This window comes from Erythrolamprus reginae, chromosome 3 (assembly GCF_031021105.1).
Source record: "Erythrolamprus reginae isolate rEryReg1 chromosome 3, rEryReg1.hap1, whole genome shotgun sequence".
Lineage (NCBI taxonomy): Eukaryota > Metazoa > Chordata > Lepidosauria > Squamata > Dipsadidae > Erythrolamprus > Erythrolamprus reginae.
In genome coordinates this window covers 207,258,425-207,275,408 of record NC_091952.1, presented here as the reverse complement: position 1 = coordinate 207,275,408, position 16,984 = coordinate 207,258,425, and the positions used below count along the sequence as shown (strand labels likewise).

The window sequence follows — 16,984 nt, the reverse complement described above, 5'->3', positions numbered from 1 at the left end:
TTCTGGTGATTAAATTCATGTGATAGCATGCAAGTTGCTTCCGTTTTACATTTTATGTTCATTCCCTCACTTTTAAGATAACCATGCACCGCCTCTTATTAAGTTCCATATTTTTAACCCTTTACAATACTTCTCTTCAATAAAAAGAACTTAGCAATTCCTACAGTTCTTCCCAAATAGTTTGGTGGCTATATATTTTGTATATAACTAACATAAACTACTAGTAAATACAATATTGAGAGTAAGATTTAGTATCCTTTTAAAATCTCTTCATTCCTCTACAAGGCTATACAATATTTGTGGGGTAAGCTGTGTTAAAAGAAAAAAACATGTTTTAAAATAAATGTTATTAAAAAATATCCCAAGTTGTAAACATATTTAAAAGGACTATAAATCATACAATTGCTTTGCTCTTTTAAATCTTCAGAAACAAAGAATCGCTTTGAAAATGGTATCACTTTCCAAAGCACCCTTATTAAGATATAAAATGGCGCAAACCATGAATATATGTTAAATATCTCATTTTAGGACAAAATTATAAGTGAAACTTGAGGAAGATAAATGAATTAATAAATTCTATTATAATAGCTGTACTTATTTCCCCGTCCCCTGAACTTCTAAAGCCATGACGATTCTAGTTTGTTAAAACTTGTTGCCATGTTTAATTATACTCTCATATAACAGCTTCTTAAGAAGGGATCAAATTACCCACATTAGTTGCCAATGGATCAAAGTCAATCACTGCAGGCAATTTTGGCTCTAGGTGTGCAAAACCTGACAAATAGCCATTGCAATGATGGTCCTCTAAGGCAGTGTTTCCCAACCTTGGCATCTTGAAGAGATCTGGACTTCAACTCCCAGAATTCCCCAGCCAGCATTCGCTGGCTGGGGAATTCTGGGAGTTGAAGTCCAGATCTCTTCAAGATGCCAAGGTTGGGAAACACTGATCTAAGGGAGCCTGACTTCCATTCTTTTTGATCCTCCCACCCCCCACCCGATGGGCTACGACTATGCCACATTCATCTGTTCTTTCATGCACAGAAATATGGACAATGACCAATTTGTCATTCTTTTCACTGGGAAGATACTTATAAATGGTAAAAATAAAATTATGCAGTAAGACATGAACAATGCTATATTTTAAGACAGTAAGAATGCTGGACACTTCTTAAAGGGGAATTACCAGGGAGAGCCATGCAAGCCAAAATCACTCCATTCCAAAGCATCCTTAGCAATATTTGTTTTTGTTTTTTTTAAAAAATCCAGATACAATATGGCCTACAGAATTCCAGTTATCCTTCTCTTTTGTTTTCCTGTGTTAACAAGGAATGTGCTTTGGATTCTATCGAACAACTAAACAAGCGACACACAGTTTGGAAGGGCCTATGCAGTCATCATGGCAGAAGGCGCCACAGCCCTTGCAGACTATCATGGCTTTCAGCCTGCAAGAACATTTCAGTTCCAACTCATCTGCGCTGCTGCTATCGGCAAATTTGTGAACTGGGATTTGGGCATTTTGAATAGGTAGGCTCGTGGTGGTAGTTGTACTACTCCCTAAAATCCCAATGGATTTTTCAATGGCCGAGGTCGCCCTTTTGAAACTTGTGCTACCAAAGTGTATCGTAGGGTAATTTCCACGCTGCTGCTGCTGCGCCTGTATTTTTGGAGCAGTTAATGGGGCAAAAGGCTTCTGTGATTCTGAAAGTAAATAGGAAGGGAAGTCGGCATTTTTCAATGCAAAAGCTTTCAACTGTTCTTTGACTTCATTCTGATCGTAGGAAGCTTGTTTCATGCCTAGCTCACAGCTGCTGCTTAAGCCTTCCTCCAAAGAAATGGGTTCTGATTTTATATTGCTACAGACATTTGCCGGCTGAGGCCAACTAAGTCTTTTGGTGGTTTCCATAGTAACTCCTGGTTGTTTGTGATCAGATGGAGCTTCTGGATGGGGAGGGGGAGGGGGCGGAGGGGGTGGGGGATGCACTAATGATTTATTCTGCAGAGTTTGCGAGGCACTGGGGATGTCATCACTTTCCTTAATTTGAACGTTTGGGGAAAAAACAGTTGCCAGTCTCAGCTGGTGAGGTGCCGTAGACATATTGGCCTCTGCCAGGGCCTTCTGCTCTAGGTGCCTGCTGAAAGCAAAGGAACTACAGCCAGATGGGGCTTTTAAAGTTCCCTGCATCAAAGTGGCCGTAGTAACAGGGCCTCGGGCAGCCGTTGGCATTTGGTAGAAATGCGGTGGATGGGAGGTACTTGTTTCGGTATGGAAGCTGCCATTTTTCTCTACACTAAATAAGTTCTTCTGGAAACTACACGAGGGCAATGGCCTTTTCTGCTGCTTAATCTCCGGACTGTGAGCTATTCTGCTTTGAATGGTGTGCTTGCTTGGCCATTCCTGTTTAAATAACTGGCTGTGTCCAAGTTGATTCATGCTAGAAGTGATTATACAAGGAGTCACTTTAATATCAGAGTCCACTAAAGGCTTCCCAGGCTCACATTTAATTTCTCCAGCTGTCCTGGCTACTCTCTTTTTGGGATGATTTTCACGTTTGCGGCTTTGTAGCGGGGGTATATTTGTGGCTGTAAAATCTCTGCCTTCTGAATTTGGGGAGCTGGAAAGGTTTTCGACTGTGTTTCGCTCAGATGTGACTGTTTTACACCTGGAGGTAGCTTGCAAAGGCAAAGGAAGTCGACTGATTTCTAGTTTGGCCCCCAACCTGGGCTGTGGCAATACTTTTTCCAATGGCAAGTTGCCTTGCAGTAACTGGGTCACTAGAGGATTATTGGCCTCTACTGATGACAAGCGGCAGCTTGAAGTTCCAGCATTTGTAACTCTTTTCAACGTCTCTGTTGTCAGTGCCAAAGAATGCTCCATGGAATCGGTTACAGATCTCTTAGAGCTCTGAGCTGGCTGTGAACTTGGGGCTATTTCTGCCGTTTGCACAGGCATTTCAGGTCTTACAAAATCTTCCGTGTCCATCCTAAAGCACTTGTCAGATTCGTTTCTTTCTGACTTAACAGGCAAGTTTATGCTTGTCACAACATTTCTTGCATGCATCTCATGCAGATGTACCAAACCTGAGGGCTCTGTTTTCACATTTTTTAAAGAGTTATTTTCTGGATATTCCTTATGCTTACTTGGGTGAAGATGACTGACCAAAGACTGCTCAGTATTCATGACCTCATTGTCATTCCAACAGATTCGGCTGTTAGGATTATATCGGTTGGTACAGATACTTTCTGCTTCCCTCTTGAAAGTTAAAGGATCTTGAAACTGTTCTGAGAAACCTTGGGTTGGAAGAGGAACATCCAACTGTTTATCTGGAGGCCCAAAAGGCACTTCTCGAAGAGCAGCACACGCTGTTTGTAAATGCTTGCCATCTTGCTTGGTTGGGCCATTATTAAAAGCAGAGCTGGGCTCCAAATTTTCATTATTAAGTAGCTCTGGCCTGCTTATGACTGATACTTGTGGGCATGTGATGTTTTGTAAAGCAGTTTCAATCCTACTTGGCCTGTTTTGCGCTTCCACACAACTTTCTGTACTTTCCATGGCAAGAGATAAGCTTGAATTCATTGTTGTCATTGTGTGATCAACAATGACTTTACAAGGAATGGATCTATTGGCAGGTGCCTGTATATACTCTGCTGAGGGTTTACCGGGCATATCTAAACGGCTTTTCATCACTGAATTCCTCTCGATGCCATCAGCACTCATTTTGGTGGAATTCTCATAAGAATTTAGAGTCATCATGTTGCTGGCAAATATAGAAATTGAAGTCCTGCCAATGGAATCTCCTACTGAAAGTGCCTCATTTCCATGTAAAGCTGCCCTAACGGAGATGCTGTTTGACAAAGCCCTTGGGTCACTGCACCCAGTTAGGGATATCTTATCCGAAGGATATCTACTTATAGATCCCCCTGGAGGAATCAAAACAGAGCTGCCAGACAAGTGATCTGATAAATGACTTACAATAGACGAAGTTGGCACAGTGGTATAATGACTTGAAATTGCACTAGTTGCATTGCTACTTGGCATTGGTAATATTTTCTTCTCTAAGGAATCTGACAAGACGGTAGTGCTGGCTGTGGCTGGAGGACCGGAGTTTTCATGACATTTTGGCACAATGGAAACGCATGGCATGTCAGCCCCTTGGATGGATTTCAGCATAGTTATATTGCTAGTTTTTGTGTCCGTACTTTCGACAGACATCAAAACAGAGGGCTTATCAACTGCACCAGCAAAAGAAAGTTCCTTAATTGTTCCTGACTTAGCAGTGCCACACGCGGAACCAGAAACTGAGTTTTTCTTATATAGGACTGAAATACTTTCTGGAGAGGTAGAAGATAGCATTTTCTCACAAAAATGAGGCACAGTTATGCTTTCATCAGAATTTTGAACAGGGTTATCAGTGCTAGTTTCTGGCAAGGAAGTGGCATTAAGAGAGTGCTGCAATAAAGCAGTAGCTTCACGAAGGTGAACAGATTTGTTGCTAGGAGACCGACAGTTAGGATTAACTATAATTACACCAGTAGAACCTTCAATCTTTGTTTCAGAAGCTACAGAGATCTCCACAACTGATGGGGCTTCTTTCAAGGCCTGCTGAGACTTGCTTTCCTTGTTGCTCTGGAGCAAGTGCGCTCTTGCTTGGTGCTTTGCAAACAACTTGGCCTTTGTTTGCTCCTTGATGTGGGCCAACGTTCGTGTCTTCCCACCTTCACAAGGGCTCCCTAGCCCTCCAGAAACAATGCTTGCAGCTGCAGCAACTGCAGCAGCTGCTGCTGCTTCCCTCTGAGCTCTGGCTTGCTGGGCTCTTGCTTTGATATCTGCAAGAGTTCTGGCCCCAGTGTTCCTCCCGCTGCTGACGGAGGTACTTGGAGTAGCCCTAGGTTCTGGTTTGGAAACCGGCTGGCTCTTGATGATAAAGGGTGGGCCAATTTTTGAGAGTTGAATCTGAATGGGAAAAGAGAATATATTAAAACCGTAAAAGAAAATCATAATTTATGGTGAGCAGCTTTAGATTTTTACCATATGATGGTGAAAAAAAGTATTTAGCACAAGTAAATGTTTAACATTATATATATTATTAATCCCGCCCATTAATATATTGCTTTATGAACTGGAGGAAATACTATTTGCACTGTCAGGAAATAATGAGCTGACTTTCAAGGACCTTTAATATTTGCCAGCACTTCTATTTATGCTGCATGCCTCTTTCGGTACAAATTGCTTTTCACAATCGTATTTTCTGATTTTTAGTGTTGTATTCAGAATATGGGTATTTGAAAAAAAGATTTCATTGAATTTTCTATAGGTTTTGCAAAATTAGAAGCCAGAAAAACATTTCTAATTTTTTCATAGTCATGCTCTTTCTAATCATGCTTATAGTACATCAAAGTTCAATTATCTTAATCCAACTGTTGGTAGTATCTGAATGAACATCACTCTTGTGGAGCTCTGTTACAAGGAATTATGCCTATGCAAAAACTAAATAGAACAAGCAAAGCAATAATGCAATGTTTATTATTCATCCTCTTCTACAAATGTTGTATGTCTGACTATCTAAAGTAACTGATAAAACTCCACAAAGCCCAGTGGATAGCATGCTTTTATCTCTCATATGACTTCTTTCATTTATGGTTAGTGATTCCATTATTTTCATTGCATAATATAATGCATCTTAAGAACCAGAGGCATGAAAGACACAGTTTATGATTTTACAAATGTTACAGTGAACAATTTTCCTTTTTCATTAATGTGTTGTTCAATGTCAAAATAAACATTTGTAGAAACTATTGACAATTTCTAATGCTGTGTTCCTGAGGGTGGAAAATGACTTTTGTAAAATATAGTATTTCGCAATGGTGACATGTCAACTGAGGATGTTATAAGGAAATCTATTTATTGGCACCCTACAAGGAACAATGAAATTATTTTTCAAGCAAAAATTAGTAATTATGAGCTATCAGTTATTTGTGGACACTGCTTATGGAAACAGTTTCCAGTGTTTCTTGATTTAGCTAAAATACAGTCTAGGTAATATCTAAGTTTCTAAAGGTCTATTTCAATTTACCTTCAAGGGTGGGACTCTGGGCTCTTCTCTAGGTGGTGGCTCTCTTTCAGAAGAATTTGTTGATGAATTACGATGTGCCTGATCATCTTCAATTCTAGCTCTCTTCTCTTTACAGATTCCAAAACTATGATGTTCCGCTGTTTTCCTCTTTGGAATCTCCAGGTCCCTGCTTTCATTTCTTACTTCAGGTGACTTGGCAACTTCACTTGATTTTGAAGAATAAGAACTTTCAAATCTATTCTGTATAGTCCCTTGAAGTTTGTGAGACTTACTTCTGCTAATTTCTAAAGAGGATGTTGAGGTATATAACTTATCATGAGACTTAGATGGAAGAGGTTCAATATTTTTGCATTCTGCCACTTCTGTTAAGACAGATACTTCCAGTTGAGAGGTTGCACTTTTATTTTCAGATCGTTGGTGGCTACCATGATTTCTCATTTTTATCACTTCGGGAGAAGAGCTTTCTGCAAGAGAAGAAATGAAACGGTTCTCTATTTCAGTTTGTGACCTACAGGTTTGATTAGTAAGGTTTCTGGACTGGGATCCTTCCTCTAGTGAAGATTCAGACATGTCAGCTTTCATAGCATCAGGTACACCTTGAGGTGAATTTTGTTGGGATGTAATATTATCTTCTTGTGGAACATTAGGAATGCTACAGGTTTCTTCTTTCAGAGGTGACAAGGATTCTTCAGACAAACACAACGATTTTCTTTGCTGAATAAATCTTTCACTCACTGGTGAATTGGAAAGTGGAGATGCTTCTGAAGGTAACAGTACACTATTTGAATGAGATGTTTCAGAAGCTAAAAGAACAGAAGACACTGAAGAAGTTTCAGATGTCAAGGGCAAATCAGACATTGGGGAGGTTTCTGATGGTAAAGGTAAATTAGAAAGTGGTGATGCCTCTGAAGTTAGGGGCAAATTTGACAACAGAGATGCTTCTGATGTTACAGGTGAGTCTGGCAGTGGAGATATTTCCGACATTAAAGATGTATTCAAATTATCATCAACAGATTTTTGTTGAGTATCAGTTTCAGTGTTTTCAGTGCAAGACATGTCTGATGAGCACACAGTTTCAAGAGACACTGGTGTAGAAGGTTCCTCTGAAGTCGATTGGGTGTCACCTCCAGGAGATGCAATACTGGCAGATGGTTCTTCTGGGCTTTCAGCAGAGAAAGATGTTTCAGAAATACAGGCATTTTCAGAGGACAACTCATCAGGGTCACTCTGCAATTCCATATGTACTGCAACACCTCCACCAGTGAATAAGGAACCATTAAGGACAGGGGAATACTTTCCATGAGGACTAAGCTCTTTTATGGATTCCAAATCTTTTTCTTCCACATTACTAACAGAATTGGAGGAAGAAGCAGATTGTGAAGGCGATAAACTGCTTTCTATCTGATCGGTTATGACTGACATTTCTTCTTGGGGATACTCCAATCTTTCTTCTTCTTTGAATTCAACATGAGATAATGGACTTAATACATCATTCATCACGACACAGGATTCAGAATTCCCTGTAAGTGGTAATGGATCTGTTTCTTCATTTGTACCAACTGGACTTACTGTTTGTTCTGAATTCATGTGTTCTTTTTGGTTCTCTTCCTGACATTCACAAATACTTGTCTCAACTTCCTCAGCAATCTCTTCTTGAATAATGGATTCTTCTGGAATCAAAATATCTTCTGTTTCTGCCATTAGATCCTTGGAAGGAACATGTTCCATGGTGCAATGTGCCTCACAGAAGTCTCTCTCTGGCAAGAGTGGTGATTGGTTGCTCTTTTCTTCATGATCATCAAAAGAAGGCTCTCTTGAAGGACCAGGCAAATCCGAAGAACCAGAGAGGGATTTATTATCATCTTCATTATTTTGTACTGATGTAAGCTTCCTAGATTCTTCCACTGACATCCCCAACCTAATCAGAGATCACAGTTAAATTACATAACCATATTTCAATAAACATGTCAGAAAAATAACTATAGAGTTTTATTCTATGCTATAAACATATAATCTCTAAAGGAATCAAACATACCAAATTTCTATACGACCTCAGTGATGCCTGAATAATATCATGAAGGTATTATAAATCTCTAAAGAGGAAAGGGGGTTTACCTCAAATTTTGTTATTTCTAACAGCTTCCACTGGTTTTTTTAAAAAAATAATTATTTCAGTCTACTGATAAAAAGTATTTTTGTCTTATCTAACTACAGTATTCTGTCACTATAAATTTAGCATTTATGGTACCCAATATTTTTAGGTCTGAGGGGGCCTTCAATGACATGCCAGAACCTCACTTTTAAAAAGTAGATGTGGCCCAAAATTGATTTATTGAAATTTGAATTTCATTTTAAAATTAAACGCAACTAATACTGTATGATTATTTTTGTGTTCTACTATTATGTACAAATAAAGTGTTATTTGAGTAAAGCTCTACTTTATGGCTACATACATTTAATTTTCTTGGTAGCAGTGCTAATGTGTTTTGGTAATTCTTTCTGGAAACAAATTTAACAGGATTTCTTTCTGAACATTTACATATGGAATTATACTGTCTGATATAATATGCAATATTTAGATTTGTTATGAGAGAAAGGTGACCTCATGGCAACCAGTCTTAAGTTGAGGGCTACCTGTACAAAGAAACTAATATGAATACAATTTGTTAATATATGTGATTGCCTGAGATAAATTTGAGAATATGGCATATATGTCTAATGTAATTATTTTTTATCTGATTAGAAAATAATTTCATCTGCTTAAATGATTAAACATTGAATATTGAATGTCTGTGTATATAATAGCTTAATATATGTTTATGAAAGAATCAAGCATGTTACTCTGAAACTTTTTTCAAACAGAAATATTCTTCCTTGTGCATATAATATATGTATTTCTATACAATATAGCACACACACATATATTGTTTTTATTTGCTCAAGTCAATACCCTATTAAAGGATTTTACAAGGGAAAAACAAGTGCTAAAATAATTTTGAAATGATTTTTGTGATTATATTTATCTAAATTTATTACTTTTGATTCCTTCTGAAATTTTATTATTTCTGAAGGTTAAAAAAGAATGGGTTTTATCTATTCATATTCAGTCTGTATATTGTCTCTATTTGAATTTAATGTTTAATATATTTGGGAAAGGGTTTGGTGAAATTGCAGATTACTTTTATTTATTTATTTTATTTTATTTATTTATTTATTAATAGAGTTGAAAGGGACCGTTAGGTCATCGAGTCCAACCCCCTGCCTGAGCAGGAAACCCTACAGCACCCGAGCCAAATGGAAGTCCAATCTCCTCTTGAAGGTGTCCAGAGTTGGGGAGTTCACCACCTCCCCTGGCAGGCAGTTCCATTGGTTGATCGCTCTGACCGTCAGGAAGTTCTTCCTTATTTCCAGGTTGAATCTCTCCTTGGTCAGCTTCCAACCATTGTTCCTCGTCCGGCCCTCTGGTGCCCTGGGGAATAAAGAGACCCCCTCCTCACCGTGGCAACCCCTCAAGTATCTGTAAACTGCTATCATGTCCCCTGTTTAATGTTTAATGTTTAAAATAGGAGGCTGAGAAATTGAAAAAAAACAAATCCAAGGAAGCTTTAGCAATGCCAATAGGAACTAAAATAACTGGTAAATTTATTAGGCATTTTTAAAACTAAAAGTTAGATTTCATGAAAGGCAAATGTATCTGTTAATAGCTATGTACATTACTACATATCTGAGGATATTTCTTTTCTCTTTAACACTTACTTTTCTCCATAAAATCTTTCAAAGAACTTCTCTTTCCAAGGTTCTGTTTTCTTTTCCTTTTCAATTTCTTGCCTGATGCGCAACTGCATCTCAGGTGTAAATTCTCCTAAAAGATACAAGAAACGGAAGGTCCAAAGAATTTATCTACGGGTGCAACTGAGTTTTGAGAAGTCCAGGAATTTCTGCAGGTGACTTGTTATACAAATGTTGTGCTAAAGTTGTTTGGCAAACCGTGCTCTAAAGGTTTCAAAACTTAGACAAGTGTCAAAGGTTTTTTGGACATAGTGAAGCACAATCAACATTGCTTTCCTAAACATCATGCAGTTCCTAGCTGCTGCTTGAGAAGCCTCCATTTTTGAGCAGCAGCTTGTCATGAGGCTTGGACGGTCGAAATTTTCCCCTATTGCAAACAGTGGTTCAATATTCAATCTAAAATTTGAATCAAAACTTCAAAGCTCAATCCAAAATTGAGAGAAACCTATGCTAAAATGGCACTTGTGGTGCTTTTAAAAGTATTTCTGGAGTGTATTGGTGGGATTTAGTCACATGCATTTAGGTTTCCAAAGCTGACACTGATGAAAATGCTTGTTCATATTTTAAGGGAAATCACCCAATGGGCATCTGTTGTGAGGCATGAGACAGATGTGCTTAACACAACTGGAAGATGATCTAGTGTACATAATTTTGAAATCTTGCCACTTTACATATTATCAATTTCATTTTTAAATTTTGTATCCCGCCTTTCCTCCGGGAGCTCAAGGCAGTGTTATAGCACTCTGTCCCCAATTTTTCCCCACAACAATTGTGCAAGGTACATCGGGTTGAGTGAGAATAAAATATTAAAAGTATTGAAATGAACGTTTTCCTGGCTGTGACATAGGATGGGATCTCTTTATGGAGGGAAAAGCACTATTGGTTAAATCTAGTAACAAGTATAAAATTACCTTCTGCCAATCGCTGTTTCCACCCTTGTGCTGCATATGCAAAGAATTCATTATTTAGAGCGGAACTACTGAGGCGCAAAACTCCATCACTTCCCATCTAGAAAATAAGCCGATGGTAGCAGAAGACACTGTCAGAGATTGCTTCAACTAAGAGTACATAAGAAGAGAGCTCCAATCATGTAAAATGGGGAAGGATAGAAAGTAGGAATAACATAGGGAATAGTTTGCTAATGTTAAATACGGTAGCATTTTCATTATAGTCATCAAATTAAATGCAAGTGGCCTAATCCAACATCAGTGTGCCTATGATATAATGTTCTGTTGATTATGATATTGGAATTCTATGTATGTTTACGTGGAAATGGTTCAGTCCCTTCTGTTCAATGGGCCTAATTTTCAAATAATGATGCAATCTTTGTTTATGATCTAACAGCAAATCAAAGAAATATTTTTGAGATGGAACAAACAATCGCAACATTGGAAACATTGATACCCAATATTTCTAATCTCTACAAAAAGAGTACATTTTTGGTTATGTTATTTCAGTAAATAGCAGGAAATTATTAGACCAACAGTATGTCCGAGCTTCATGCAAAGTTAAGAAATAAGTGAACTAATGCATTATTTCAAAGAACTGCAGTGGACATAATTCAAAGCTAATAAAACAATATACTGCTAGGATTCTGTGAGTCATCCTTCAACAAGTTTCTAATGATGACATGAGACAGAATGAAATGTAATGGATGACTTGCAATGGAGATAAAATATATACATTAAGAAGGTGGGCAACCTTTTTCTTGGTAGCTGAGGGCTTACATTTTAAAAATGTAAGTCTACAGTGTGCATTCACAATATTATGTTAGAGTTTGCAGAGTGAATAGCAAACTAGGTATGGTTAAGAAAAACCAAAATAAGAAGTGGCAGTTTTAGCTTCTAGCTTCCTCCATTCATCTGAATCCCTTTTTAGGTTAGGAGTTGCAAGTCAGATAACATTTTACACTAGAAACATTTGAAACATGAAAGTATCCATTTTTCATCGTAAAATTCCACATTTCTCATGATTTAATTTAAATACATTAAAGAAAATATATTGCTTTCAAAAGGAATAAGAATAGAGAAAAAATCTGTCAGTTAAAGTAATGGTTACGAGCTTCTTGTAAGACTTCTGCTCAGGATCAATCATTACACCAGAATGTTTTTAAATCTTTAGAGCATGTATAAATTAAGGAATTAAAGAAAATGAAAGAAAAAGTAAAAATTTCTAAATAGACACTTAATTCAATAGTCTACGTTGCAAAGAAGGGACAATTAACCATGAAAATTAAATTATTTGGACGAACATGCCAATAAAGTACTTTTGAAATACACTATTAATTTTTACAGTTCTCAAGAAATGCTACCTAATAGAAACAAAGGGCTAATGAGCCAGAACAACAATTGTTTTTAAAAGTTATTTTCTTCTTATTTTGGAATTCAGATTTTGTCCAATTAACACAATGAAATTACTATTTGCCAGTCATGCACTTTCTGAAAAACTTGTACTGCCAAAAGTAGTTTTTTAAAAAAATATTTAAAAGGGAAAACATATTTGATAGAACACACCAGTTATTTTCATAAGTCAAGAAAATATCAAACTTCAATAAATATTAACTTTTTTTGAAGCTGGAATACACATTATACCATGTAAGCTTTCATTTTATAAAACTTAAAATCTTTATGATTTTCTAAAATAATACACTGTTTTACAGATGATCAAATTTTCTGTACAGCTAATACCCTAGGAAGCATTCAACCAGTTAAATCTATTATCTGTTTGACTCCCTGCAGCTCAATCCAATATTACCATTACTGTTTTACAAAGCTACCGCTTAACCTTTCTACATAATTGATAAGCAGAAATATTTCTCAAATGTAATATTCAGTTATTATAGGTTGTAATTCTATAGTTAATGTAAGAGGTAATGCTGTAGACATAACATTATTTGATTATACTACAATAGTAAAGCTTTAGCTTTATAACATCAAATGCTTACTTTACTAAATTAACATTTTATCATCCAATATTGATTTCCCATTTTATAGGACAGTATTAAATTATTATTGCCTTTTAGAAATTTGTGAGGAAAATATTATTTTAAAAACTTGCTTGCAGACATTTAAAAGGAAGGTGCCATGAAGAAAATGATTAGCTATAATGTGTTTTTTTTTTAGAAATGTAATAATCATTTAGTATTTAAGACAGTCGATAAAATAAAGCTGAATGTTTACCATTACATTGCTTATTAGTTTGGTCAAATCTCCTAGGAGTCTATTTTTCAATGTGTAAAATGTGACTCCATTTCATATCCAAATGTGGCCACTACCAGTGTTCCCTTTAATTTTTTTTTTGGGGTGGGCGGAAAAGTATAGTGTCTGAGCGGCAGTCCCTTCGGGACTGGGCGGCACAGAAATAATAAATAAATAAATAAATAAATAAACAAACAAACAAACAAACAAGCAAATAAATTAAAAACCCACCCTGTTTTGCCTCAGAGAATTTCAAAATAAAATACTGTACTGTGTGTCTATAACAGTGAGCTCATAATAGGGCAACTCTATCAATATCAAAATGCCACTTAAATAGTTGAGCTAGTTTCAAACTAGATTTTGATTTTCTTTCTCTCTTCCTTACTCCCATTCTTTTTCTTTCTCTTTTCCTTCCTCTCTTTTTTCTATCTGTTTCTCTCTCTTCCTCTCTTCCTCTCTCTCTCCTTCCCTCTCACTCTTTCCCTCTCGGCTTCTAGGCAGGTTTGGAAAACTCTGAGTTGATGATGATTTTTAAGTGAGCGATTGCTCACTGCTCAGCTTAGAGGGAACTATGGCCACTACAATTTTGATTTTAACCCAATGCATCTTTTGAGGCATGAAGAAATCTGGAGTCTCGGATTTTAGCTTTTACTACTATTAAATTATATGAATTAAACATACTATCAAAGAAAGATTGTGGCAGTCAGAAGATTCAAATATGTAATAAGTGCTAACAAATTAATAGAAAAATGTTCAGAGCCAAAAATCCATGCACCGTAAGTAATTTAGAAAGGTCACTGAAAACTGCTCCATAAATTACATTCCAGTAGAAATCACAACATATCCAAATATTTCAACTGAGCAATATCCCTAAAAGATACATTTTCTATAAAGAGATTTAGCAATTAGGTAAGCTTCCCTAACCAAATATGCCACTGGTATAAATATACAGTGATACCTTGTCTTACAAACTTAATTGGTTCTGGGATGAGGTTCTTAAGGTGAAAAGTTTGTAAGACGAAACAATGTTTCCCATAGGAATCAATGGAAAAGTGATTAATGCGTGCAAGCCCAAAATTCACCCCTTTTGCCAGCCGAAGTGCCCATTTTTGTGTTGCTGGGATTCCCCTGAGGCTCCCCTCCATGGGAAACCCCACCTCCAGAATTCTGTTGCCAGCGAAGCACCCGTTTTTGCAATGCTGGGATTCCCCTGCAGCATCACAAAAACATGGAAGTCCGGAGGTGGGGTTTCCCATGGAGGGGAGCTTCAGGGGAATCCCAGCAGCACAAAAACGGGTGCTTCACTGGCAACGGAAGTCTGGAGGCAGGGCATCCCAGCAGCGGCGGTGGGTTTGTAAGGTGAAAATAGTTTGTAAGAAGAGGCAAAAAAATCTTAAACCCCGGGTTTGTATCTCGAAAAGTTTGTATGATGAGGCGTTTGTAAGACGAGGTATCACTGTATACTGTACTGTGTAGTTACCCTTTGTACCTTGAAATACCAGAAACAAATACAGGCTGGAGTTTCTTTTAGGTTGAAACTCAGAACAGATTCTGTTTTACTGTTACTCTGTTTTCATGTTATGTATTTATTTATTTATTTATTTATTCAATTTTTATGCCGTCCTTCTCCTTAGACTCAGGGCGGCTTACAACATGTCAGCAATAGCACTTTTTTAACAGAGCAAGGCTATTGCCCCCACAATTCGGGTCATTTTACCCACCTCGGAAGGATGGAAGGCTGAGTCAACCTTGAGCTGGTGATGAGATTTGAACCGCTGACCTTCAGATCTACAAGTCAGCTTCAGTGGCCTGCAGTACAGCACTCTACCTGCTGCGCCACCCTGGCTCATTATGTATGGTTTATATGAGATGTATGATTGCTTTTTATATTAAGGGTTTTAAAATTGTTTTAATCATTGGATTTGTACTGTTTTATGTTGTGAGCCGGTCTGAGTCTCCAGAGAGAGGCGGCATACAAATCTAATAAATAACAATAAATAATAATAATTCTAAAATGGGAAAATTAACATTCTTAAATTTTCTCATATTGCCATAGGAATAGGGGTTTAATAATCCTGATGAAAACCTTAATATCAACTATAATATAGGGATGCATCAATGCTATTGTACACAATGCCAAAACTTCTTCAAAATAAGTGCAAGAAAATGACTGAAGTTATTTTTCAACATGGTGTACACTGGATGAGTTGACAATATGGATTACCCTTAAGGTTCCAGATGAACCATTCCTTAGCCACCTGAATGAATTTTATTTGAGAAAACCAAGTGAAATGCAAAAAAGAGATTAATACGGATTTGTGTGGAAAGAGGTTTAATTATATATATTATATACTTTACATTATGAATGGGAAATGAAACATTATTTTCAAAGTGAAAATATTTGTATTTATAGTATATAGTGTCTGCTTGTAGAATGTATGAGTAGAAATATATGTGTGCTTAGTGGGATACATATATTAGCTATACATGTCGTGATTAACGTATCTCAGAAATTTCAACTTCCACTGGCTATAACTAAATGAAATTGAAGAAATATTGGACCATATAATACCATATGTATGTTGCAACAGAGAACTAAATGAATGTTTCAAAATATTAAGCTACAGAATCATCAGAATATACTGAGATTGGCATGGTGACTATGCAATAGCACAGATTTAAATCTAGCTTTGAAAATACAAAAAGTGCTTATTTACTAAGCACTTTTCATATACTAAGCCAATTCATATACTATGCATAAGAATTTGATGTTCTGGTATAGAAACAATGCAGCTAAATACTGTATCCAGTGAAGGGCTGCAAAAAAAATTTACTACCACACTGTGGGCGTGATTTGTTTTATGGGTGTGGCTTGCTGGCCATATGACTAGGTGGGAGTGGCTTGATGATCATATGACCAGGGGGTGGCTTAAAGGTCATGTGACTGGCTTAAAGGTGGCCAACTTGATGTCGCTCACATCAAGGGTTTGGGTTAGGGTTAGGGCGCCTTGCCTCTCCTTGCCTCAAAGAGATACAATTTCCCTATCTATTTACTATTGCTGAACATCCAAAATATATTAATTCTATGTATATAGGCCATGTGTGTACTTACATATTACACAAAGGCACACAAAAAAGCACATTATCTACTATATAAACTGTATGTGTATGTACAGAGAGAGAGAGAGAGAGAGAGAGAGAGAGAGAGAGAGAGAGAGAGAGAGAGAGAGAGAGAGAGAGAGAGAGAGCTCTTCTAAAATTATACACATTTAACCTCATTTCCTGTGATAGGAAAAACATACCCAGAGCCCAGAAGGGAAAAAAAGAAAAAAAATCTATTTTTTTCTACCGGTTCTGTGTATCTGACCATACAGCAGGAGCCCATCACTGACTATCACAAAATGAATGTGCGATTGTTACAACTCTTATCCAGACTGTTACTCATGGTAGGTGAAATTTACTGAATCGGGTCATTAAGCTATTTAGACTAACATTGTCTGCTCTGTTTGATTCTTTCCTGGTGAGATTTATTAACATTTACTGCCTTAAATATTTTCCTTTAAGGTCTTGAATTAAAGGCATTCTGCTTATAAATCTGTGTTTGTCCTAAATTATAAACCCCAAACTGCAAATGAATATGCTGCTCTTGTGACAAAACTTCGAGGTAACCTAGTTTTATATTCTATCTCTATATACAGAGGTTGTGTAAACAATTCCAGTGTGTTAAAAGACTATAAAGTATGTAAACAGTGTGTCTAAGAAAAACTGCAGGTAATCAAGAATGTATCTTCCCAAGAGAAGCAAAAGAAAATTGAACTGCAAACCAATTTGTTAAATGTAACAGCCGCAATTCAGAAAAGTAGAAGCAAAAGATCCATCAGCTTACTGGAAGAACAGGTTACTCTTTGCAACAAGCATAAAAAGAGG

At 36.9% G+C, this 16,984-nt stretch overlaps 1 protein-coding gene across 2 annotated transcripts in view; it reads right to left on the bottom strand.

The window, feature by feature from the left end:
• Nucleotides 1-1,254: 1,254 nt before the first annotated feature.
• Nucleotides 1,255-16,984, bottom strand: part of ASXL3 (ASXL transcriptional regulator 3) — a 124,081-nt gene continuing 108,351 nt past the window's right edge. For both annotated transcript variants that reach the window (XM_070747706.1, XM_070747707.1), the window contains 4 exons: nucleotides 10,772-10,868; nucleotides 9,828-9,933; nucleotides 6,072-7,989; nucleotides 1,255-4,951 (listed from right to left, as the gene is read on the bottom strand). In XM_070747706.1, coding sequence (XP_070603807.1) covers nucleotides 1,343-4,951; nucleotides 6,072-7,989; nucleotides 9,828-9,933; nucleotides 10,772-10,868 — 5,730 coding nt within the window. In that variant the 3' untranslated portion in view covers nucleotides 1,255-1,342. The remainder of the gene's footprint in view (nucleotides 4,952-6,071; nucleotides 7,990-9,827; nucleotides 9,934-10,771; nucleotides 10,869-16,984) is intronic.